Source organism: Pan paniscus, chromosome 1, assembly GCF_029289425.2.
Source record: "Pan paniscus chromosome 1, NHGRI_mPanPan1-v2.0_pri, whole genome shotgun sequence".
NCBI classification, from domain to species: Eukaryota; Metazoa; Chordata; class Mammalia; order Primates; family Hominidae; genus Pan; species Pan paniscus.
In genome coordinates, this window is record NC_073249.2 from 103,215,646 (window position 1) to 103,235,987 (window position 20,342).

The 20,342-nt window shown below is 43.3% G+C and overlaps 2 protein-coding genes across 3 annotated transcripts in view; one reads left to right on the forward strand and one right to left on the reverse strand.

The window, feature by feature from the left end:
- The window catches only part of RNF115 (ring finger protein 115), an 82,136-nt gene extending 81,839 nt beyond the window's left edge, over positions 1-297 (reverse strand). Inside the window, exon 1 of one of the 2 annotated variants that reach the window (XM_003806202.5) lies at positions 61-297. In XM_003806202.5, coding sequence (XP_003806250.1) covers positions 61-162 — 102 coding nt within the window. In that variant the 5' untranslated portion in view covers positions 163-297. The remainder of the gene's footprint in view (positions 1-60) is intronic. The other variant, XM_008951072.4, reaches the window with a different exon arrangement.
- Positions 70-19,044, forward strand: POLR3C (RNA polymerase III subunit C). The gene is made up of 15 exons (XM_003806199.5): positions 70-658; positions 2,056-2,222; positions 2,753-3,008; positions 3,119-3,304; positions 5,045-5,133; positions 9,551-9,655; positions 9,781-9,873; positions 12,782-12,862; positions 13,103-13,154; positions 13,824-13,884; positions 14,344-14,494; positions 16,169-16,270; positions 16,395-16,444; positions 17,200-17,349; positions 18,627-19,044. Exons 2-15 carry the CDS (start codon positions 2,076-2,078, stop codon positions 18,706-18,708), a joined length of 1,605 nt encoding a protein of 534 aa, XP_003806247.1. The 5' UTR covers positions 70-658; positions 2,056-2,075; the 3' UTR covers positions 18,709-19,044.
- The last annotated feature ends 1,298 nt before the right edge of the window (positions 19,045-20,342 follow it).

The following is a 20,342-nucleotide window of genomic DNA, read 5'->3' on the forward strand; positions in this document are numbered from 1 at the left end:
CGGGAAATCGGGGCCAGGAATCTATGAGGTTCCCAAGTATAGAGAACACGGGGCTCTTACCGGTAGTTTGGGGCTGACCTCGCCCTTGCAAAAGTGGCAGAAAAACCGGTGGGCGGCTACAGCGGCGCCCGAGTCCGCCCCGGCCGCCGAAGCCTCCGCCATTTTTGTCCTCCGCCGCGGCCGTCCGAGAGGGCAGCCGGCCCGTCCCTCGCCAGGCCGCTACCTCCCGAGCTGCAGTCGCCGCAGTCGCCGCCGCCTCGGTGCGGCTCAGCGCTTCAGAGCCCGCGTCGGTCACGTGAGTCGGCCAGGCCCAGAAAGGCGGCGGCGCCGACAGCTACCCTGCGGCCCGCCTCCCAGCACCAAAGAGGCGCAGGAAGGAGAGACAAACGGCCCGCCCGCCGGCTCCACAAACAGCCCCTCGCTGGTCCTCCAGTCTTCCAGCGAGAAGAAAGAAAGAGCGTCCCCGGAAGCCGCCGAAACTCTGGGGTAGAGTGGCACGCGCTTTTTGCTTTTCCGCATCTTCTTCGGTGGCGATCCTCGTCCTAGAAAGGGCGGTGGGCTCCACCTCGGCCTAGAAGGCCAGCGGGAGCCGTAGGAAGCCGTCGCGGGAAGCTCAGCAGAATTGGAGTTGGAGCCCCCGGATTGCGCTGACCCTGAGGTTAGTGGAAAATGCTGTCTGAACGTGGCGGCACTGACTGGACCAAGAGACCACGTCCGAAACGGGAACCTGTGTAAAGGAAGTGTAGAGCTAGGAGCCAAGCGCCTTGGAAGCCCTTTCCGAGGATGGCAAAGGATCTGGGAATGCTTCTCCAAAGATACGTGGATGGACGAAATAGGTCTCTGGTGATACTGAGGCGGGGTGGGGACGGGGAGGCAAAGACTTGGCTTCTTAGGAATTGGAAGAAATAAGTAAACAATGTTTGGTAGCAATTTGTAATAAGGAAGTAATCATAAAATTAACTACGTCCGTTTCTGATTGTGTCAACTTTGTCAAGGAGTAGAAGTTTAAGAATTGAATACTGTCCTGCAAACAGCGTAACCTCATCTCCTGTTTGACACACCCTGTTGAGAAGCAGTCATTTACCTCCTAAATTTCTTTTTCGAAATTATCATTTCCTTTATGGACTGAGAATAACACTGCCTGTTCACTCCCACCGAGCTGTGAACAGTGACCTTAATTCTTCCAAGCAATGAAGTGTAGAAACTAAGGTCTGTGACAGACTGCAAAATCATCTCCCAATCTTTAAAGAAAATCAGAATCACGCATAATCCCATAGAGATAAATTTGATGCATAGTTTTTTCCTATGCATACATTTTTCCTTTTTTTTTACAATAATTGAATTTTTATATTTTTCCAGCTTGCTTCTGTCACTTAATATATTATGAGTAATTTTCTTTTTTTTGTTTTTTTTTTTTTTGTTTTGGAGACAGAATCTCGCACTGTCGCCCGGGTTGGAGTGCAGTGGCGCGATCTCGGCTCACTGCAACCTCTGCCTCCCGGCTTCAAGCGATTCTCCTGCCTCAGCCTCCCTAGTAGCTGGGATTACAGGCATCCGCCACCACACCCAGCTAATTTTTTTGTGTGTTTTTAGTAGAGAAGGGGTTTCACTATATTGGCCAGGCTGGTCTCAAACTCCTGACCTCATGATACGCCCACCTCGGTCTCCCAAAGTGCTAGGATTACAGGCCTGAGCCACCGCGCCAGCCTATTATGAATAATTTTCTACATGAATACGCATCGTACTAAATAACTTTAAATGTTGGTGTAGTATGCCATTGTATGGGTATGGCATCATTTATTGCTAGACGTTAGATTGTTTCCAGTAAGTCGGTATTATAAAGAGAACTAATGACTTCATTATTATTAGCTTTTTCTTTCCTTGGACACAATATCCAAAAAGAAATTGTTGTTTCAAAGATATGCAAGATTTTTAAGGCTTTTTGATATGTATTGTCAAATTGCCCTCCAGAAAGAATACATGAATTTACACTCAGCAGCTCTGCTTCCAGCGTGAAAGACTTTCCATTGTACCATTTTGGTGTTTTTTCCCTAGCTCTCAGACTCCCCAGTACAATGACTCAAGCAGAAATTAAGCTCTGTTCTTTGTTGCTGCAAGAGCATTTTGGAGAGATTGTAGAAAAAATTGGAGTCCATCTGATAAGAACCGGCAGCCAGCCACTAAGAGTAATTGCCCATGACACAGGAACATCACTGGATCAGGTATGTCTAAATGACATTAATTTTCTCTCATTTCTTTCACTAATTTATTTCACCCACCTTTGAATATTGTTCTTCTCACCCCAGAAAAGGAAAAATGAAGAAAGCCTGCCCTTGGAGCAGAACAATGTTATTTCGGGGAGAAAAGGATGAGACTTAGACATCAACATTTTGTTTCTCAAAGTGTTCCTAGTTCATCACAGCTTTTAGGCAAATCTTTGCTCTTCCCATGCCGTACCTCATTTATTCACAATAAGTCTATTAATCTCAGTACTGCCTTTAAGGAATGAGAATGATGAAAGTAAATTGTGTTTTGAGAGATAAGGATCAGAGGAAATATAGCAAGGAATCTTCCTGATTTATTGTATTGATGTGTGATTCTTATTAGCTCCTCCAATGGAGAGAGGAAATAAGTGCAGAAATTATCTAGCCATTTTCTGATGCTTACTAAGCTGTTGGACAAAAAATTGCCAGCAGTAATGAGCTATATCTTCAGGTCTTCCCTCTCTTTCTTCTCTTTATGTCCCGTTTAGGTGAAGAAAGCCTTGTGTGTCCTCGTCCAACATAACCTGGTGAGTTATCAAGTGCACAAACGTGGTGTGGTGGAGTATGAAGCCCAGTGCAGCCGGGTATTGCGAATGCTTAGATATCCCCGGTACATCTATACTACCAAAACTCTGTACAGTGACACTGGAGAGCTGATTGTTGAGGAGCTTCTGTTGAACGGCAAACTGACAATGTCAGCTGTTGTGAAGAAAGTGGCAGACCGGCTCACAGAGACCATGGAGGGTCAGTATGGTATCCATAGCTGTTAACAAAAGCATAGATCAGCTGGCTATGGGAGTGAACCCTGAGCTATCTTAGGCCATCTCATCTGCCTTTTTCCTCCTATTATACAGATGGCAAGACCATGGACTATGCTGAAGTATCAAACACATTTGTGCGACTGGCAGACACACACTTTGTACAACGCTGCCCTTCGGTACCTACCACTGAGAATTCAGACCCTGGGCCACCACCACCTGCCCCCACACTTGTCATTAATGAAAAGGACATGTACCTGGTTCCTAAACTCACCTTGATAGGTAAGGAATTTTAACCCCTGGAACTGTGACTTGCCTTAATTGTGGATTCTTCTTGATTGTCAAGTGTATGAAATGTGATTGTATTTACCAAGTATTTGCTATGTGCCAGACATCGTGGTGTATAACAATGAAAAAATCATGGTCTCTGCCATGGGGCTTTAGTATAGGAGACATACATTAATCGGAAAATCACATCGATATATCATTAAACGGTGATAAGTACTATGAAAGAAATATTCCTATGAAGGAACTGTCATAGTATTATGAGACATGCATTAATCAGAAAATCACATCAGTATATAATTAAACTGTAATAAGTGCCATGAAGGAAAAGTATGAGGTGTTATGAAAATATATAATGGAGACTTTGGGAGACTGAGGCAGGCGAATTGCATGAGGCCAGGAGTTCGAGACCAGCCTGGGCAACATGTTGAAACCCCATCTCTACTAAAATTATAAAAATTAGCCAGGTAGCCGGGCATGGTGGTTCACGCCTGTAATCCCAGCACTTTGGGAGGCCAAGGTGGGCGGATCACGAGGTCAGGAGATCGAGACCATCCTGGCTAATACAGGGAAACCCCGTCTATACTAAAAATACAAAAAATTAGCTGGGTGTGGTGGCGGGCATCTGTAGTCCCAGCTACTTGGGAGGCTGAGGCAGGAAAATGGCGTGAACCCGGGAAGCGGAGGTTGCAGTGAGCCGAGATCGTGCCACTGCACTCCAGCCTGGGCAACAGAGCCAGACTCCGTCTCAAAAAAAAAAAAAAAAATTAGCCAGGTATGGTGGCGTACGCCTGTAATCCCAGCTACTCGGGAGGCTGGGGCAGGAGAATTGCTTGAACCCAGGAGACAGCGATTGCAGTGAGCCAAGATTGCACCACTCTACTCCAGCCTGGGCGACAGAGTGAGACTCTGTCTCGGAAAAAAAAAAGAAAAGAAAATATATAATGAGGGACGGGATTCATCTGGGAGTTTAGGCCTCATGTTTCTTTGAGAAGGTGGCATTTGAGCTAAGATTTGAAGTAGAAGCTAACAGTGAGGTAACAGGAAAAGCATTTTTGGCAGAGGGAATAGTATGTAGTAAAAAAAATAGCATTTGAGGAAATGAAAGAATGTCAGTATAGCTAAAGCATTGTAAGCAAAGCAAGAGAGGCATGAGGTAAGGTTAGAGACATAGCTAGGCAGGGGTCTGATCTCAGAAGCTAATCAGGATCAACCTGCTTAGTACTTGGATGGGAGACAGGCAGGGGCTGAATCAAGTAAGACCTTATAGAGCATCTGTTCTTTATGCTAAGAGCAAAGGAAGACCACTGAAGGATTTTTAAGGAAATGACATGATCTAATTTGCACTTTCAAAAGATTTTTTGTCTACAGAAAGGATGGGAGAATGGGGCAAAGGTAAATGTTGAGAGACTGGTGGAAAATGAAAGAGAGAGGGTGAAGGAAACAAGTACTAAGAATGACATCTGTGTGTCTGACTTGCACATGTGGGAAGATGATATCACTGGCCATGAAAGAGAGCATTGGAGGAGAAAGACTATAAGACTCTTTTTGAACATGTTGAGTTTCAGATTATTTCATCAGTTACTTGAGTTTCTTATAGCTCTTCAGCCCCCTAAGCAACTCTGATCTAGAGGCAGCTACAGATGTCTTTGGAATGAAAGACACCTGCTCTCATGTTTGGTCATTTCCTGTCATCATATGAGATATAGTTTAAGTGTTTAATTGTTTGTTTGGCAGGGAAAGGTAAAAGGAGGAGATCATCTGATGAAGATGCTGCTGGGGAGCCCAAGGCCAAGAGACCAAAATATACTACAGATAACAAGGAGGTAATGGGGCTTCTTGATTAGAAGTCCTCACCCTGAAGCAGGCCAGAAAGAGCACTCAGATAACAAGCCCCAAGAGAGCTTAAAGCTTCCTGAGCTAAGAAGCAGTAGGATTATGAACCTCATTAAATATTAGGAATAGACTAACAAAGAATGAACCATTACTGTCTCCCTTCTGAGCCTTAACTTAATTCTTTCATTGAACAGAGGTAACAGCTTATGTAAAAAGGGGCCTAGAAAAAGTTTAGGTTGCTCAATATGGCGAGAACCTAAAGACCTACAGGGGCCAGTGATGAAAAATGGGTCTAAAAACTATACATAGGCCTGAACTCATATTCAAATGCCTTCTTAGCGTACCTATAAAGATGTCAGTAAGCATCTCAAATTTAGTGTGGCCAAAACAGAATAATTGATTCCTCCTCCCAAATATCTTGCTCCCTCATAAACTTCCTCATCTTAGTAAAAGACACTACCACATAGGCCAGCCGCCTAGGACACCACCATTTCTGCTTAAGCCAAAATCCTTGGAACCCTCTAATCTCACAGTAAAACATATCAGCCCAGTTTCCAAAATTACCTCAAATCCAACCATTTCTCATCTTTTCACTGCCATCTCTCAACTCTTTGCAAACGCTTTCGTTAATGGTCTCCCTAGCTGCATTCTTACCTACTTAGTAGCCAAAATGACTTTCTAAGTTGTTCAAAACAAAACAACACATCCACTGATTAGACTCCTTTAATAGCTTTCCTTTACTTTTAGAAGAAATCCAAGGTACGGGCTAGGAAGCCTTACGTGATCTAGGTCTTCGTATGATCTGCTGGAGACAGGGCTCTTCAACCTCACCTCTGCCCCGTCTCCATCTTACTCACTGTGTTCCCTCTACTGACTTTATCTCTTAAACATGTCAAACTCTTTCTGGTCTTTAGACTTTGGCTCTGGCTTCAAATGTTTGTCCCCAGATCTTCATGTAGTGGTCTCTGTTTTTATCATTTCTATCTTAAATGCTCTTTTCATAGACTTCAAGCACCATTGCCCACTCCTACACTAGTTCCTACCACATTTCTCATTTCATATACTTCACAGCATTTATATTTATAACTGGAATTATTTATTATTTGTGTACATGTTTGTCTAAGAGGTTTGGGCTTTATCCTGAAGGCAAAGGAGAGCCATTGATGGATTTTAAGCAGGGAAATGAAGTGACTGGATTTATATTTTAGAAAGATTATTATAGCACAGCAGTTCCTAACTTGTACTACTCCATGGATGGATTTCAGAGAGTCCACTTATACTTATGTGCATTTTTCAGTGAAGCTCTCCGTACCTTTCATTACATTCTTCAAAGGAACTGTGACCCAAAACAGTTTAAAAAAAAAAAAAAGCACTACTCTAAGAAATGGGAAGAATGATGCAAAACAAAATTAGAAGGAGAAAACCCAGTTACTCCTTTTATAGTGTCTGCTATGTTTTAAAGGGAAAAAAAAAAAAAAAACCCAGTTAGGAGGCTATTGTAGTAATCCAGATGGGCCAAGATTTAGAGTCTGAAATAAGGTAATGATAGGAGAAAGAAAAGTAGACATCTGATAAATATAAAGAATAGATAGAACTTGGTAATGGGGTGGTAGATTATGGAGAGCAAGGGACTAGGGGTGATACCCAAGTTTGTAGCTTAAGAAATCGGGTTGGCTGGCCAAGCACAGTGGCTCACACCTGTAATCCCAGCACTTTGGGAGGCCGAGGTAGGTGGATCACCTGAGGTCAGAGTTCGAGACGAGCCTGGTCAACATGGTGAAACCCCGTCTCTACTAAAAATACAAAAATTAGCCGGCCATGGTGGTAGGTGCCTGTAATTACAGCTACTTGGGAGGCTGCGGCAGGATAATGGCCTGAACCTGGGAGGCAGGGGTTGCAGTGAGCCGAGATCACGCCACTGCACTCCATCCTTGGTGACAGAGCAAGACTCCATCTCAAAAAAAAAAAAAGAAATTGGGTTGTCTAGGCACAGTGGCTCGTGCCTGTAATCCCAGCATTTTGGGAGGCTGACGTAGAAGAATCACTTGAGCCCAGGAGTTTGAGACCAGCCTGGACAACATAGTGAGACCCCATCTGTACCAAAAAAAAAACCACCAGACCTGGTGGCACATGTTTGTAGTCCCAGCTACTCAGGGGCTGAGGTGGGAGGATCACTTGAGCGCAGGAAGTCAAGGCTTCAGTGAGCCATGATGGTGCCACTGCACTACAGCCTGGGCAACACAGCAAGACCCTGTCTCAAAAAAAAAAAAAATTGGGTTGGTTATAGTGTAGTTACCTGAAAACTTACAAAACAGAACAGTTTGGGGAACAAATGGAAGTGTCAAATAGGCAGCTGAGTCTGTGCATCTGGAGCATAATAGAGAGTTCCAGGATAGGCCGGGTGCGGTAATGCCTGTAATCCTAGCACTTTGGGAGGCCGAGGCAGGTGGATCACCTGAGGTCAGGAGTTCGAGACCAGCCTGGCCAAGATGGCGAAACCCCGTCTCTACTAAAAATACAAAAATTAGCCATGCATGGTGGCGCAGGCCTGTAATCCCAGCTACTTGGGAAGCTGAGGCAGGAGAATCGCTTGAACCTGGGGGGCAGAGGTTGCAGTGAGTGGAGATTGTGCCACTTCACTCCAGCCTGGGCGAAAGAGCAAAACTCCGTCTCAAAAAAAAAGAGAGTTCTAGGATAGAGTAACAGATTTGGAAATGCATCAATAGTTGAAGCCTGGAGAGCAGATAAAATTACCCAAGTAGAGCATGTAGAGTAAAAAGAAAGAAAGGTATGGACAGAACCCTGACAAAACACCAGGATTACAGTTGGGATCTGAAAGAGGAATCTGTGGATACTGAGGAAAGGTAGCCAGAAAGGTTCAAAGTAACGCCAAGAAAAAATGGTGTCGGCCAGGCCCAGTGGCTCACACTTGTAATCCTAACACTTTGGAAGGCCAAGGCGGGCAGATCGCTTGAGCCTAGGAATTTGAGACCATCCTGAGCAACATGGTGAGACCGTCTCTACAGAAAAATACAAAAATTACCCAAGTGTGGTGGCACGCACCTGTGGTCCCAGCTGCTTGGGAGGCTGAGATGAGAGAATCACCTGAGCCCAGGGAGGTCAAGGCTGCAGTGAGCTACGATCACACCACTGCACTCCAGCCTGGGTGGCAAAGACCCTGTCTTTAAAAGGAAAAAAAAAATGGTGTCATAAAACCAAGGAGCCACATAAAGTTTTAAGAAGGAAAAAATGTCCAACCATGTCATATGCTTCCAAAAGGTTAAATAAGATCAGAAGTGGAAATTATTATTTGAACTTAACAACATAGAATCCTCAAGGACAGTTGTGGAATTTCACTGGAATGCAAGTGACAATTGACATTTCAGTACAATAGTGGAAATGGGTTGCGTAAATCTAGATAGAGATACAACTGAGATGGCCAACTGTTTGAGAAGCTTGGCTGTGACAGTAAGGAAAAGAAGAGAAGGCATAGGGTTGAAAGAGAATTCTAGAGTAGAAAGAGACTTGGACAGGGTAAAGGCTGATAAGAAGGCGGTAGAGAAGGAAAGCCTGAAGATGTTAGAGGACAGGGTAAAATAGAGCTGGATCCCCAAGAATGAATGAGAGAGTAAGATTTGGAATACCAATATGGGCATTAACCTTAGGTAAAAGGAGCATTTTTCAGCTGTGATAAAAGTGAGTGAAAATATGAATCAAGAACAAAAAAGAAATGTGGTGAGGATGTGCACAGAGCTGAGTGAGTTCTGGCCTAGTGTCTTCTATTTTCTCTGTGAAATGAGAGGCAAAGTCATCTGCCGAGAGTGAGAAGGAAGAAGGGTCAAGTTGGAGACTTGAAAGTAATGGAGAAGAGTTAAAATAGAGAGAGAAAGGCCGGATGTGGTGGCTCACACCTATAATCCCAGCACTTGGAGTCCGAGGCAGGCAGATCACCTGAGGTCAGGAGTTCGAGACCAGCCTGGCCAACATTGTAAAACCCCAACTCTACTAAAAATACAAAAATTAGCCTAGCGCAGTGGTGGTTGCCTGTAATCCCAGCTACTCAGTAGGCTGAGACAGGAGAATCACTTGAACCCGAGAGGCAGAGGTTGCAGTGAGCCGAGATCATGCCACTGCACTCCAGCCTGGGTGACGAGCAAAACTCCGTCTCAGAAAAAAATTAAAATAAATGTTAAATAATAAAATAGGGAGAGAAAGATTGGAGATGAGCTTAGAAAACCTGTTTGAAGTCGGAATTTGTCTAGACACCAGTCTACATGACTGAATGATTTTTTCCCAACCAATGTAATTGTTACTGTGTAGGAAAAGAAATGGTGAACCATTAAATCCAAGCTCCTCACCAGAAAACTTTACACTATAGCTAAATGTTTCTCTAAATCTTTTCCTCAGCCCATTCCAGATGATGGGATTTATTGGCAGGCCAACCTTGACAGATTCCACCAACACTTCCGTGACCAAGCCATTGTGAGCGCAGTTGCTAACAGGATGGACCAGGTAATACCTAAGTGGGTCTGTCATTGGTCATCAGGGACATTTACTTATTTGTCAGATATGGCCATTGGCACATAGAGCCGGGGGCAGCACTGCGATTTCTGAATTCTAGTTTACTTTTCAAACAGACAAGCAGCGAGATTGTGCGAACCATGCTCCGAATGAGTGAGATTACCACTTCCTCTAGTGCTCCCTTCACCCAGCCATTGTCTTCCAATGAGGTGAGTTTCATGTTCTTGCACTAACTTTCTGACAGATTCTTGGGTGTTAACAACGTTTATTATACACAGATCCTGAGTTTGGGTTGAGGTCTGAGCCTTGAAAGAGAAGGGCGTTTGATGTGGAGCAGGGATTATCTTCAAGTGATGAGCACTGAAATGTTTGGTCTCTTAGGATCCAGCTTTTAAAAATCTACACTATTCACTTAGTCAAAGTATCTATTCGTCAAGTACAGCCTATTCCTAATTATTTTAAGAATCCACAATTTGGACTCTGAGAGCCTTGGCATTCAGGACATTATTTGACCCCCTGTATTTAAAATATCGATATTTAATATATCCAATATGTGTTATTTATATTACTTTCATAGTAATACAGTCATGCATCACTTAACAGCAGGGATACATTCTGAGAAATGTGTCGTTAGGTGATTTCATCATTGTGTGAACATCATAGGGTGTACTTAACACAAACCTAGATGGTGTAGCCCTACAGCACACCTAGACTGAACAGGATAGCCTATGGCTTCTAGGCTGTAAACCTGTACAGCATGTTACTGTACTGAATACTGTAGGCAGTTGTAACGCAGTAGCATCTGTGTATCTAAACATCTAATCACAGAAAAGGTACAGTAAAAATATGGTATGAAAAATTAAAAACCACACCTGTTTAGTGCACTTAACATGAATGGAGCTTTCAGGACTAAAAGTTGCCCTGTGGGAGTTAGTGAATGAATGGCAGATTAATGTGAATGTGATGGTCTACACGCTCAGGCTACACTGTATTTATTAAAAACCAGTAACAGGCTGAGCGGGGTGGCTCATGCCTGTAATCCTAGCACTTTGGGAGGCCGAGGCTGGTGGGTTGCCTGAGCTCAGGCGTTTGAGACCAGCCTGGGCAACATGGTGAAACCCGTCTACTAAAATACAAAAAAAAAAAAAAAAAATTAGCCGGGCATGGCAGCATGCACCTGTGGTCCCAGCTACTCGGGAGGCTGAGGCAGGAGAATCGCTTGAACCCAGGAGGCAGAGGTTGCAGTGAGCCAAGATCATACCACTGCACTCCAGCCTCACCACACATGTGAGTAATGTGTTTCACAACGGCATTGTGCTATGATGTTACAACAGCTATGACATCACAAAACAGTAGGAATTTTTCAGCTCCAGTATAATATGGGACCACAGCTGCACACGGTCTGTTGTTGACTAAAATGTTATATGGTGCATGACTATGTTTAAATATTCCTATATTTTTATATTGTTTATTTTAAAGTTCTATGGCCAGGTGCAGTGACTCACACTTGTAATCCTAGAACTTTGGGATGTTGAGGCAGAAGGATCCCTTGAGGCCAGGAGTTCAAGACCAACCTGGGCAACATGACAAGACCCCCGTCTCTACAAAAAATTTTTTTAAAAAATTAGTTGGGTGTGGTGCCACATGCCTGTAGTCACAGCTATTCGAGAGGCTGAGGCAGGAGGATTGCTTGAGCCCAAGAGTTGAGGTTGCAGTCAACTATGATCATGCCACTGCACTCCAGCTTAAACAACAGAGCAAAACCCTATTTCAAAAAAAAAAAAAAAAAGGCCAGACGCAGCAGCTCACACCCGTAATCCCAGTACCTTGGGTGGCCGAGGCAGGCAGATCACCTGAGGAGTTCAAGACCAGCATAGTCCAACATGGTGAAACCTCATCTCTACTAAAATTACAGAAATTAGCCAGGCATGGTGATGGGCGCCTGTAATCCCAGCTACTTGGGAGGCTGAGGCAGGAGAATCGCTTGAACCCGGGAATGGGAGGTTGCAGTGAGCTGAGATCGCACCACTGCACTCTAGCCTGGAAAACAGAGTGAGACTCTGTCTCAAAAAAAAAAAAAAAGTTTGGTATATATCTTTATTCAGACCTTGCATACGCTAACATATATGTGGGTATATGTATTTTTTAACCCCAAAATGGGACTATTCATATGGCTTTTTGGTTGGGTTTTGTTTGTTTGTTTTTGTTTTTTTGTGACAGAGTCTTGTACTCTTTCACCCAGGCTGGAGTGCAGTAGCGCAATCTCAGCTCACTGCAACCTCCGCCTCCTGGGTTCAAGGCATTCTCCTGCTCATCCTTCCGAGTAGCTGAGATCACAGGCACATGCCACCACGCCAGGCTAATTTTTGTATTTTTAGTAGAGACAGGGTTTCACTGTGTTGGCCAGGCTGGTCTCGAACTCCTGACCTCAAGTGATCCTCCCACCTCAGCCTCTCAAAGTGCTGGCATTACAAAGTCGTGATCCACCACACCCAACCTAGTCATACTGTTCTATAACTTGATTTTTTATATGACAGTGTATGTAAAACTTCCTTTCATGTTAGTTTCTGTAGATTTGTCTCACTCTTCATAATGACTGTATCATATTCCACTTAATGGCCGTGCTATATTTTATTTTAGTGTACTTGGTACTGGTCATTTGGGTGTTTCTAGTTTTTTACTCTTACAAACAATCCTGCTGTGAATATTTTTGGACAGTTTTGTGGTAACTAAAATTAAAACTTTTTTTTTTTTTTTTTTTGAGACGGAGTTTCGCCCTTGTAGCCCAGGCTGGAGTCCAATGGCGCAATCTCGGCTCACTGCAACCTCTGCCTCCCAGGTTCAAGCAGTTCTCCTGCCTCAGCCTCCCAAATAGCTGGGATTACAGGCATGCACCACCACGTCCAGCTAATTCTGTATTTTTACTAGAGACAGGGTTTCACCATATTGTTCAGGCTGGTCTCCAACTCTTGACCCAAAGTGATCCACCTGCCTCAGCCTCCCAAAGTGTTCGGATTACAGGCCTTAGCCACTGTGCCCGGCCTAAAACATCTTTATTTCAGTAAGGTCAGGAGTTCTAAGTTCCCAAACCCATTTTAAGTGTCCTTTGCTCCATAGATCTTCAGATCCCTACCTGTTGGCTATAACATCTCTAAGCAAGTTCTTGATCAGTATCTCACTCTGCTGGCAGATGATCCAGTAAGTCTGTTTTTGCTTTTTTTCTTTTTTCTTTAGCCTGTACTGTTGATAATTTATTTCTGCACTGATACCTAGTGTCATCCTCCTGCAGAGTTATTCTCTACCTAGCCAGCCCAGACAATTTCTCCACATCATTTGATAGGAGGGCTACCTGCTGCAGACTTTTGGTCAGATTTGTTCCATTGGAAACAGAATCACTGGACTTTCCGTTCAGTTAACACTCTCTCTTTTTCTTAATAGCTAGAGTTTGTTGGAAAGTCTGGCGACAGTGGTGGAGGAATGTATGTCATCAGTATCCTTACCAGTTATTTCCTTAGAGTCAGGCAGCCTGACCTATAAATCAGAATGGTGCCTTAGGAAAGAAAGATTTGGTAATGTTTATTATACTAAATAAGTTAGAAAATTGAAGTAATTGTTAAATAAATTTTTCTATGAATTTTCAGTGAACTGCATTGATGATGAAGTAAAAAGAGGCCAGGCATGGTGGACTTTGGGAGGCTGAGGCAGGTGAATTGCGTGAACCCAGGAGTTCAAGATCAGCTAAGCAACATGGCAAAACCCCATCTCTACCAAAAATACAAAAACTAGCCAGATGTAACGATGCATGCTTGTAGTCCAGCTCCTCAGGGGGCTGAGGTGGGAGGATCGCTTGAGCCCAGGAGACAGACGTTGCAGTAAGCTGGGATCATGCCACTGTACTCCAACCTGGGTGACCCTGTCTCAAAAAAGAAAAGGAAAAAGGACTTTTAATCAACCAAATTTTAGTTAAGCAAAACCCTTACTTAAACACTTGTATTAAAGTTTTGGAATATTTATGTACCATGACTGAAACCATAAATTATAACATGAAAAACAAAATAGCATTTAAAATTTAATTATAAATTAAAAACTTAGGAATAAAACTCAGATCACAATAACTAGGCCAAAACATTACTGAGTGACCTTAATTCTCTACATAAAGACCTCCATAAGGCATTAGCATCCCTAGCCACAGCCACTCTGGAGTCCGTCGTACAGGAGAGGTAAGGGGGACACTGGTTGGGTTTGGGATCACATACTTCCTATCCCCAGTGAAGTAATTTGATCATTATGTAAGCCACCAATATAACCACACCTTGGCATACTTTGCCCCATTTTTTCACTGGACTCCTATGGATCTCATGTAATACTGCTCTTTACCTTAAAATAACCTACTGTTTAATTCCTACCGATGCAAATTAACCAGCCTCCCTAAAGCCTTTGCTTACAAATGTAGGAACTGTGGCACTCAAATGAGTCAGCAGTTGGTGACTGCCTTATGATTAACAGCAGTTGGTGATGCCTTACCATCACCAACCTATGGAGCTGTAGAATAATTTTCTGATCACTGTTCCTGTCTGGTCCTGGCTTCACACATGGAATAGAACAACCACCCCATCTATGACTGGGAACTAAAGCTGATCTATGTTAGCATGCCATTTGCTTTCTTCATTCCTTTGCAGATTTGGGTCTCGCTGTGCTAGAATATTCCGTCTAGTTTTGCAGAAGAAACACATAGAGCAGAAGCAAGTGGAAGACTTTGCAATGATTCCTGCAAAGGAGGCAAAGGATATGCTATATAAGATGCTCTCAGAAAATTTCATGTCACTCCAGGTAACCAACCAAGGGCGTCATAATTGCCAACCAGCAAAGCTGGCCTAGGGTGAGAGAAGCTTCTTAGGCAAACATACTGAACCCCCAAGCAAACTCTATATCCAGCTCTGAGACAGAAAAACATGATTCACAGAGACATAGCGAGCACTTGGAGGATAATTTGGGGCCTTAACTGCCCTAGTGAGAAAGAGGTGGCCGGGCACGGTGGCTCGCGCCTGTAGTCCCAGCACTTTGGGAGGCCAAGGTGGGCAAATCACTTGAGGTCAGGAGTTCGAGACCAGCCTGGCCAACATGGTGAAACTCCGTCTCTACTAAAATACAAAACAATTAGCTGGGCCTGGTGGCACACGCCTATAGTCCCAGCTGCTCGGGAGGCTGAGGCAGGAAGGAGACTCTCTTGAACCCGGGAGGGGGAGGTTGCAGTGAGCCGAGATCAAGCCACTGCACTCTAGCCTGAGCAACAGAGTGAGACTCTGTCTCAAAAAACAAAAAACAAAAAAGAGGCAGAGCCAGGACATCACCCCAAACCCACCCTGCCTTTTTTTCTCTTCTCATTTCTGTCCTTCCTTAAGCCTTAATTCTGTTACAGTTTAAATTTATCAACACATCTAACTGAGTCTTTGCAGGGCTATTTAGTAGAGCATATGAGTAAATAGATAGAATGGATTTTTGGAGTCAGATTACAGCTCTGCCTTACCCAGTTACATTAAGCAAGTTACCACATTTCCCATCTATAAAACAGTGATGGATGGTGATAATAAAAATAATATGGTTGCCAGGTGCGGTGGCTCATGCCTGTAATCCCAGCACTTTGGGAGGCCTAGGCGGACGGATCACTTGAGGTCAGGAATTCGAGAACAGCCTGGCCAACCTGGTGAAACCCTGTCTCTACTAAAAATACAAAAATTAGCTGGGCGTGGTGCCGTGTGTCTGTAATCCCAGCTACTCAGGAGGCTGAGGAAGGAGAATTGCTTGAACCTGGGAGGCAGAGGTTGCAGTGAGCCAACATTGTGCCACTGCACTCCAGCCTGGGCAACAGAGCAAGACTCTGTCTCAAAAATAATAATAATACGATTTTTTGTAAAGATCAAATAGAATTTACCTGGCACATAGAGTTGTTCAGTAAATGTTAGTTGCCTTCCCTTTCTTCCCCAGCTCAGGATGCTGACAGTCAAATGGAAAAAACAGGGAAGCCCAGCTCTCCATTTGACTGATTATGACATAAACCACAAAGACTGGGCCGGGCACACCTGTATTCTCAGCACTTTGGGAAACCAAGGCGGGATGATCACTTGAGCCCAGGAATTCAAGACCAGCCTGGAAAATATAGTGAGACCATGTCTCCACCACCCCCAAAAGATTAAAAAATTAGCGGAGCATGGTGGTGCATGCCTGTAGTTCCGGCTACTTGGGGGGCTGAGGTGGGAGGATTGCTTGAGCCGGAGGTGGAAGTTGCAGTGAGCTGATATCACGCCACCACACTCCATCCTAGGTAACAGAGCAAGACCCAGTCTCAAAATAAATAAATAAAATAAACACAGGTACTGAATGACTAGGAAACAGGAAAGTGTAAGTAAAAAGGAGGGCTAAGTAACTCTAGGTAGAATGAGTGTGTGCTTTGCCAGTTCTAAAACAGTATAATTTCTGCTATTTTTCTTTCTATTGGACAAATAGGAAATTCCCAAAACACCAGACCATGCCCCATCCAGGACCTTCTATTTATATACTGTGAACATCCTGTCAGCTGCCCGAATGTTGTTGCACAGGTGCTACAAGGTAACTCAATCTGGACCTTCTCCCCATTTCCTCCATACGGTCAAGTCCCCCTCATGTGCCCACTTCACCCTGAGCTGCTGAAATAGAACTATGTGCATTCCTTGTCTGTCTTCTTTTTCCTCAGAGCATAGCCAACTTGATAGAAAGGAGGCAATTTGAAACCAAAGAGAATAAGTAAGTAACATTTTCAGTTGAGTTATTTACATTTTTCAAGATCAAGGGCCTCAGGGGAAATTTCCTCTAGAAATAGGAATCAATAGAGGCTGGGCCTGGCAGGGTGGCTCATGCCTGTAATCCCAGCACTTCGGGAGGCTGAGGCGGGTGGATCACTTGAGGTCAGGAGTTTGAGACCAACCTGGCCAACATGGTGAAACCCTGTCTTCACTAAAAATACAAAAATTAGCTGGGCATGGTGGCGGGCACCTATAGTCCCAGCTACTTGGGAGGCTAAGGCAGGAGAATCACTTAAACCCAGTGAGTGGAGGTTGCAGTGAACCAAGATCACGCCACTGCACTCCAGCCTGGGCGACAGAGTGAGACTCCATCTCAAAAAAAAAAATTTTTTTTTTTTGAGAAGTAGGAACCAGTAGAGATAGCAACCAGTCTACTTGCATTGAATCATTGGCTTAGATTAGTGTAAATCATGCATTAGTCTACACTTTTCTAACATGCTCCCAGTGAAATAATTTTTCAGATTAAATTTGTGAGAAACGTACAAAAGCAAACTTTTAAGTGCAAATGAGAGGCAATAAGAATTTCAGGAGTGAAGTTATATTTCCAAATAAGTTTGTAGAAAATGTCCTTAGAAGGTGACATTATCTACTTTGATCAGGAAAATGGTAAAGGGTGGTGGGTAGTGCCTCAGACACACGTGGTAAGAGAATCTCCCAGGTTAGGGAAGATGTCTCAGAGTTGTGTTTGTTTGACAGGCGTCTACTAGAAAAATCTCAGAGGGTAGAAGCCATCATTGCATCTATGCAGGCTACTGGTGCAGAGGAAGCACAGTTACAAGAAATAGAGGAGATGATCACAGCTCCTGAACGTCAGCAGCTAGAGACCCTGAAACGTAATGTCAACAAGTAAGCATCATAAACTTCAGACCTGCATTTCAGAATACCATCCAGAAAATCCATTTTGACATCCTGTAACCCTCCCAACTTAGCACGAGCAAACCTAAACTCACTGTCTCCTCCAGCTCACTTAACAGAATTTAATCCACCTATTTTTGTAAACTAGCAATTCTGAAGATGTTCTGAGCTTCTTCTCCATCACCATATACACTCTCTTGTTCATCAAGTACTGATAAATTTTTTTTAAGAGACGGGGTTTTGGCTGTGTTGCCCAGACTGGCCTTGAACTCGTAGGTTCAAACAGTCTTCCTGCCTCAGCCTCCCAAGTAGCTGGGACTACAGGCAAGTGCCACTGCGCTGGCTTAATTTTACTTGAGTCATGTGTCTCAAATCTGGCCTTTCATCTTGGTCCACACGCAGGCCTTCATCACCTCTTTCCTAGACCTTCACATTTCAGTGCACAATTTGTGCACCTCTTTCATTAAATTTATTTCTTAAGTATTTTTTTGGATACTAGTTTAGTGGTCGCTTATTTCAGTTTTGGATTGTTCATTGCTAGTGTTATACAAAAACAACCAACTTTTGTGTTGTGATTTTGTATCCCACAACTTTACTAAATTCATTTATTAATTCTAGTAGTTTTTTTGCAGATTCTTTGAGATTTTTTATAATAGGATTATGTCATCCATGAATAGAGATAGTTTTACTTCTGTCTTTTCAATCTAGATGCCTTTACTTTTTTTTTCCTGCCCCATTACCCTGGCTAGAACCTCCACTAAAAGGTTGAATAGAAGTACAAGAGCAGACATCTTTGTTTTGTTTCTGATCTTAGGAGAAAAGCTTTTAGTCTTTCACCATTAAGTATGATGTTAGCTGTGGGTTTTTCCTAGATGGCTTTTGTCAGGCTGAAGAAGCTTCCATTTCTTCCTAATCACCACTCACTTTAAGCTTCAGACACTCTTAGTTTCTTGCTATTTTAAAACACACTAGGTCCTTTTATACCTGTGCCTTTACATTCGTTTTCCTGATTGCAAATTAAGACTACCTTCCTCCAGGACAGAGGCTCTGTATTTTGTATTCTTAGCAGTTTCTTAGCAGTTTGCATGGTGTCTGGCACATAAAGATGCTCGGTAAATAGCAAAATGATCTACTGGTTCTCCTGCTTTCTTTCCATCCACTCTCAAGGGTAACCAAGCAGTTATCCATGGCCACACCCACCCTAACCTCTAATCTTAAATATGCTAATGAACATTCAGTCTAGGCAAATGCCTTTACTTTTCACTCAGGTTGGATGCCAGTGAGATCCAGGTGGACGAAACCATCTTCCTGCTGGAGTCTTACATTGAGTGCACCATGAAGAGACAGTGATCCAGAAGAAGCATCTTCCTCAGAAGATCTGGGGGGATGGAAAGCAAAATAAAGGAGGTGCCTGGATGCATTATTTGCAGTGGGATAAGTCGCAGAGTCTTCAACTAAACCCCCCTCTCTATCCCCTGCAGCCCAGGATACACCTGAAAGAATTTGGCATATTTAGATCCATTGCTGTAGTCTCCCCTCATCAAATCTTGGCAGTGGGAAGAACCTTAAATCAACAAGGTTAATCATCTATCAGAAGCATCTGTTCCCATAAAGAAGTTACCCACACCTATGGTTACCTATATCCCTGGCAATAGGAAACTTCCTAAGAAGTTAATTTTATTTTCAGATGTCTACGCCTGTTCTTTATTTTATTTTCAGATGTCTACGCCTGTTCTTTATTTTGTTGAGATAGGTGATAGATAGATAGATAGATAGATAGATAGATAGATAGATAGATAGATAATTTGTTGTTGTTGAGACAGGATCTCACTCTGTCACTCAGGCTGGGGTGTAATAGCGCAATCACAGCTTCCTACAGCCTTGACCTCCTAAGCTCAAGCAGTCCTTCCACCTCAGCCTCTGGAGTAGCTGGGACTACAGGCATGCACCACACATACCCAGGTATTTTTTATTTATTTATTTATTTTTGTAGAGACAGGGCCTCCCTGTGTTGCCCAGGCTGATGAACTGTAATTTTTAACACACACAGTGTAGGGAATGTGAGAGACTATCACAGAGTAGAAGAAAAAATTATTTTCAGGGTTAGCAGGTGGATTGTCCCAAGCAGTCACACTAGAATCTGTGGACTGAAGCCACATTTGCCAGCTCCAGGCTTCTAACACATCTGAAACTGTGTACGTAGAACAGCTAGCTCAATGCCTGGCATGTGGTAAGCACACAGTAAATTAGTGCCTTCCTCTTCTCCATGGTTCCTTAAAACTGGCAACGCTAAATTCTCTCTTTCAGTATCATGGATATAATTTGTCCCAGCAACTTTAATTCATTTAAAGCAGTTAGATGTTGTTTTATAATATCTTCAGTTTTCTCTCACCAATGTGTTTTCTAATTGTTTAAACACTTGAGTGTCAAACAATTGCCAGCCACCATACTAAACACAACATACAAAGATAGATAAATAAGACACCATCTCTGCCCTCAAGCCAGTCACCATCATTTACTAAGCACCTGTTTTGTGCTAAGTACTGGGGTAAGCCTTGGGGATATAAAGATTAATAAATTTTGAGCATACAGTCTAGTAGGAGGAGACAAATAAGTACATAAGTACCAGGAAGTATTAGGGGTGCTACAGTAGAAGAGTAAACACTATGTACAGAGAGGCCAGAAAGGGAAAAGGGTCAGGCAGGGAAGGGAACACAGAGAGTGACAATGTATAGTTTGAAAGATGAGGATGCTTTATTTGCAAACTATCTTAACAAGGGATTCATAACCAGAATATATAAGGAGCTCAAACAATAGCAAAAAGAACAATCAAACTTAAAAATGGCCAAAAGATCTTAATAGGTAGTTTTTGAAAGAAGATACACAAATGGCCAACAGATACATCAAAAAATGTTCAACATCACTAATCAGAGAAATGGAAATCAAAATCAATGAGATAACATCTCACCCCAATTAATTACTTT

What these genes read in the sequence shown, in the direction of transcription:
- POLR3C (XM_003806199.5), top strand. Translation starts at nt 2,076, where the DNA reads ATGACTCAAGCAGAAATTAAGCTCTGTTCTTTGTTGCTGCAAGAGCAT. An exon ending in GCTCACAGAGACCATGGAGG is followed by an intron (nt 3,009 to 3,118) that starts GTCAGTATGGTA and finishes CCTATTATACAG; the next exon opens with ATGGCAAGACCATGGACTAT. An exon ending in AAAATTTCATGTCACTCCAG is followed by an intron (nt 14,495 to 16,168) that starts GTAACCAACCAA and finishes TTGGACAAATAG; the next exon opens with GAAATTCCCAAAACACCAGA.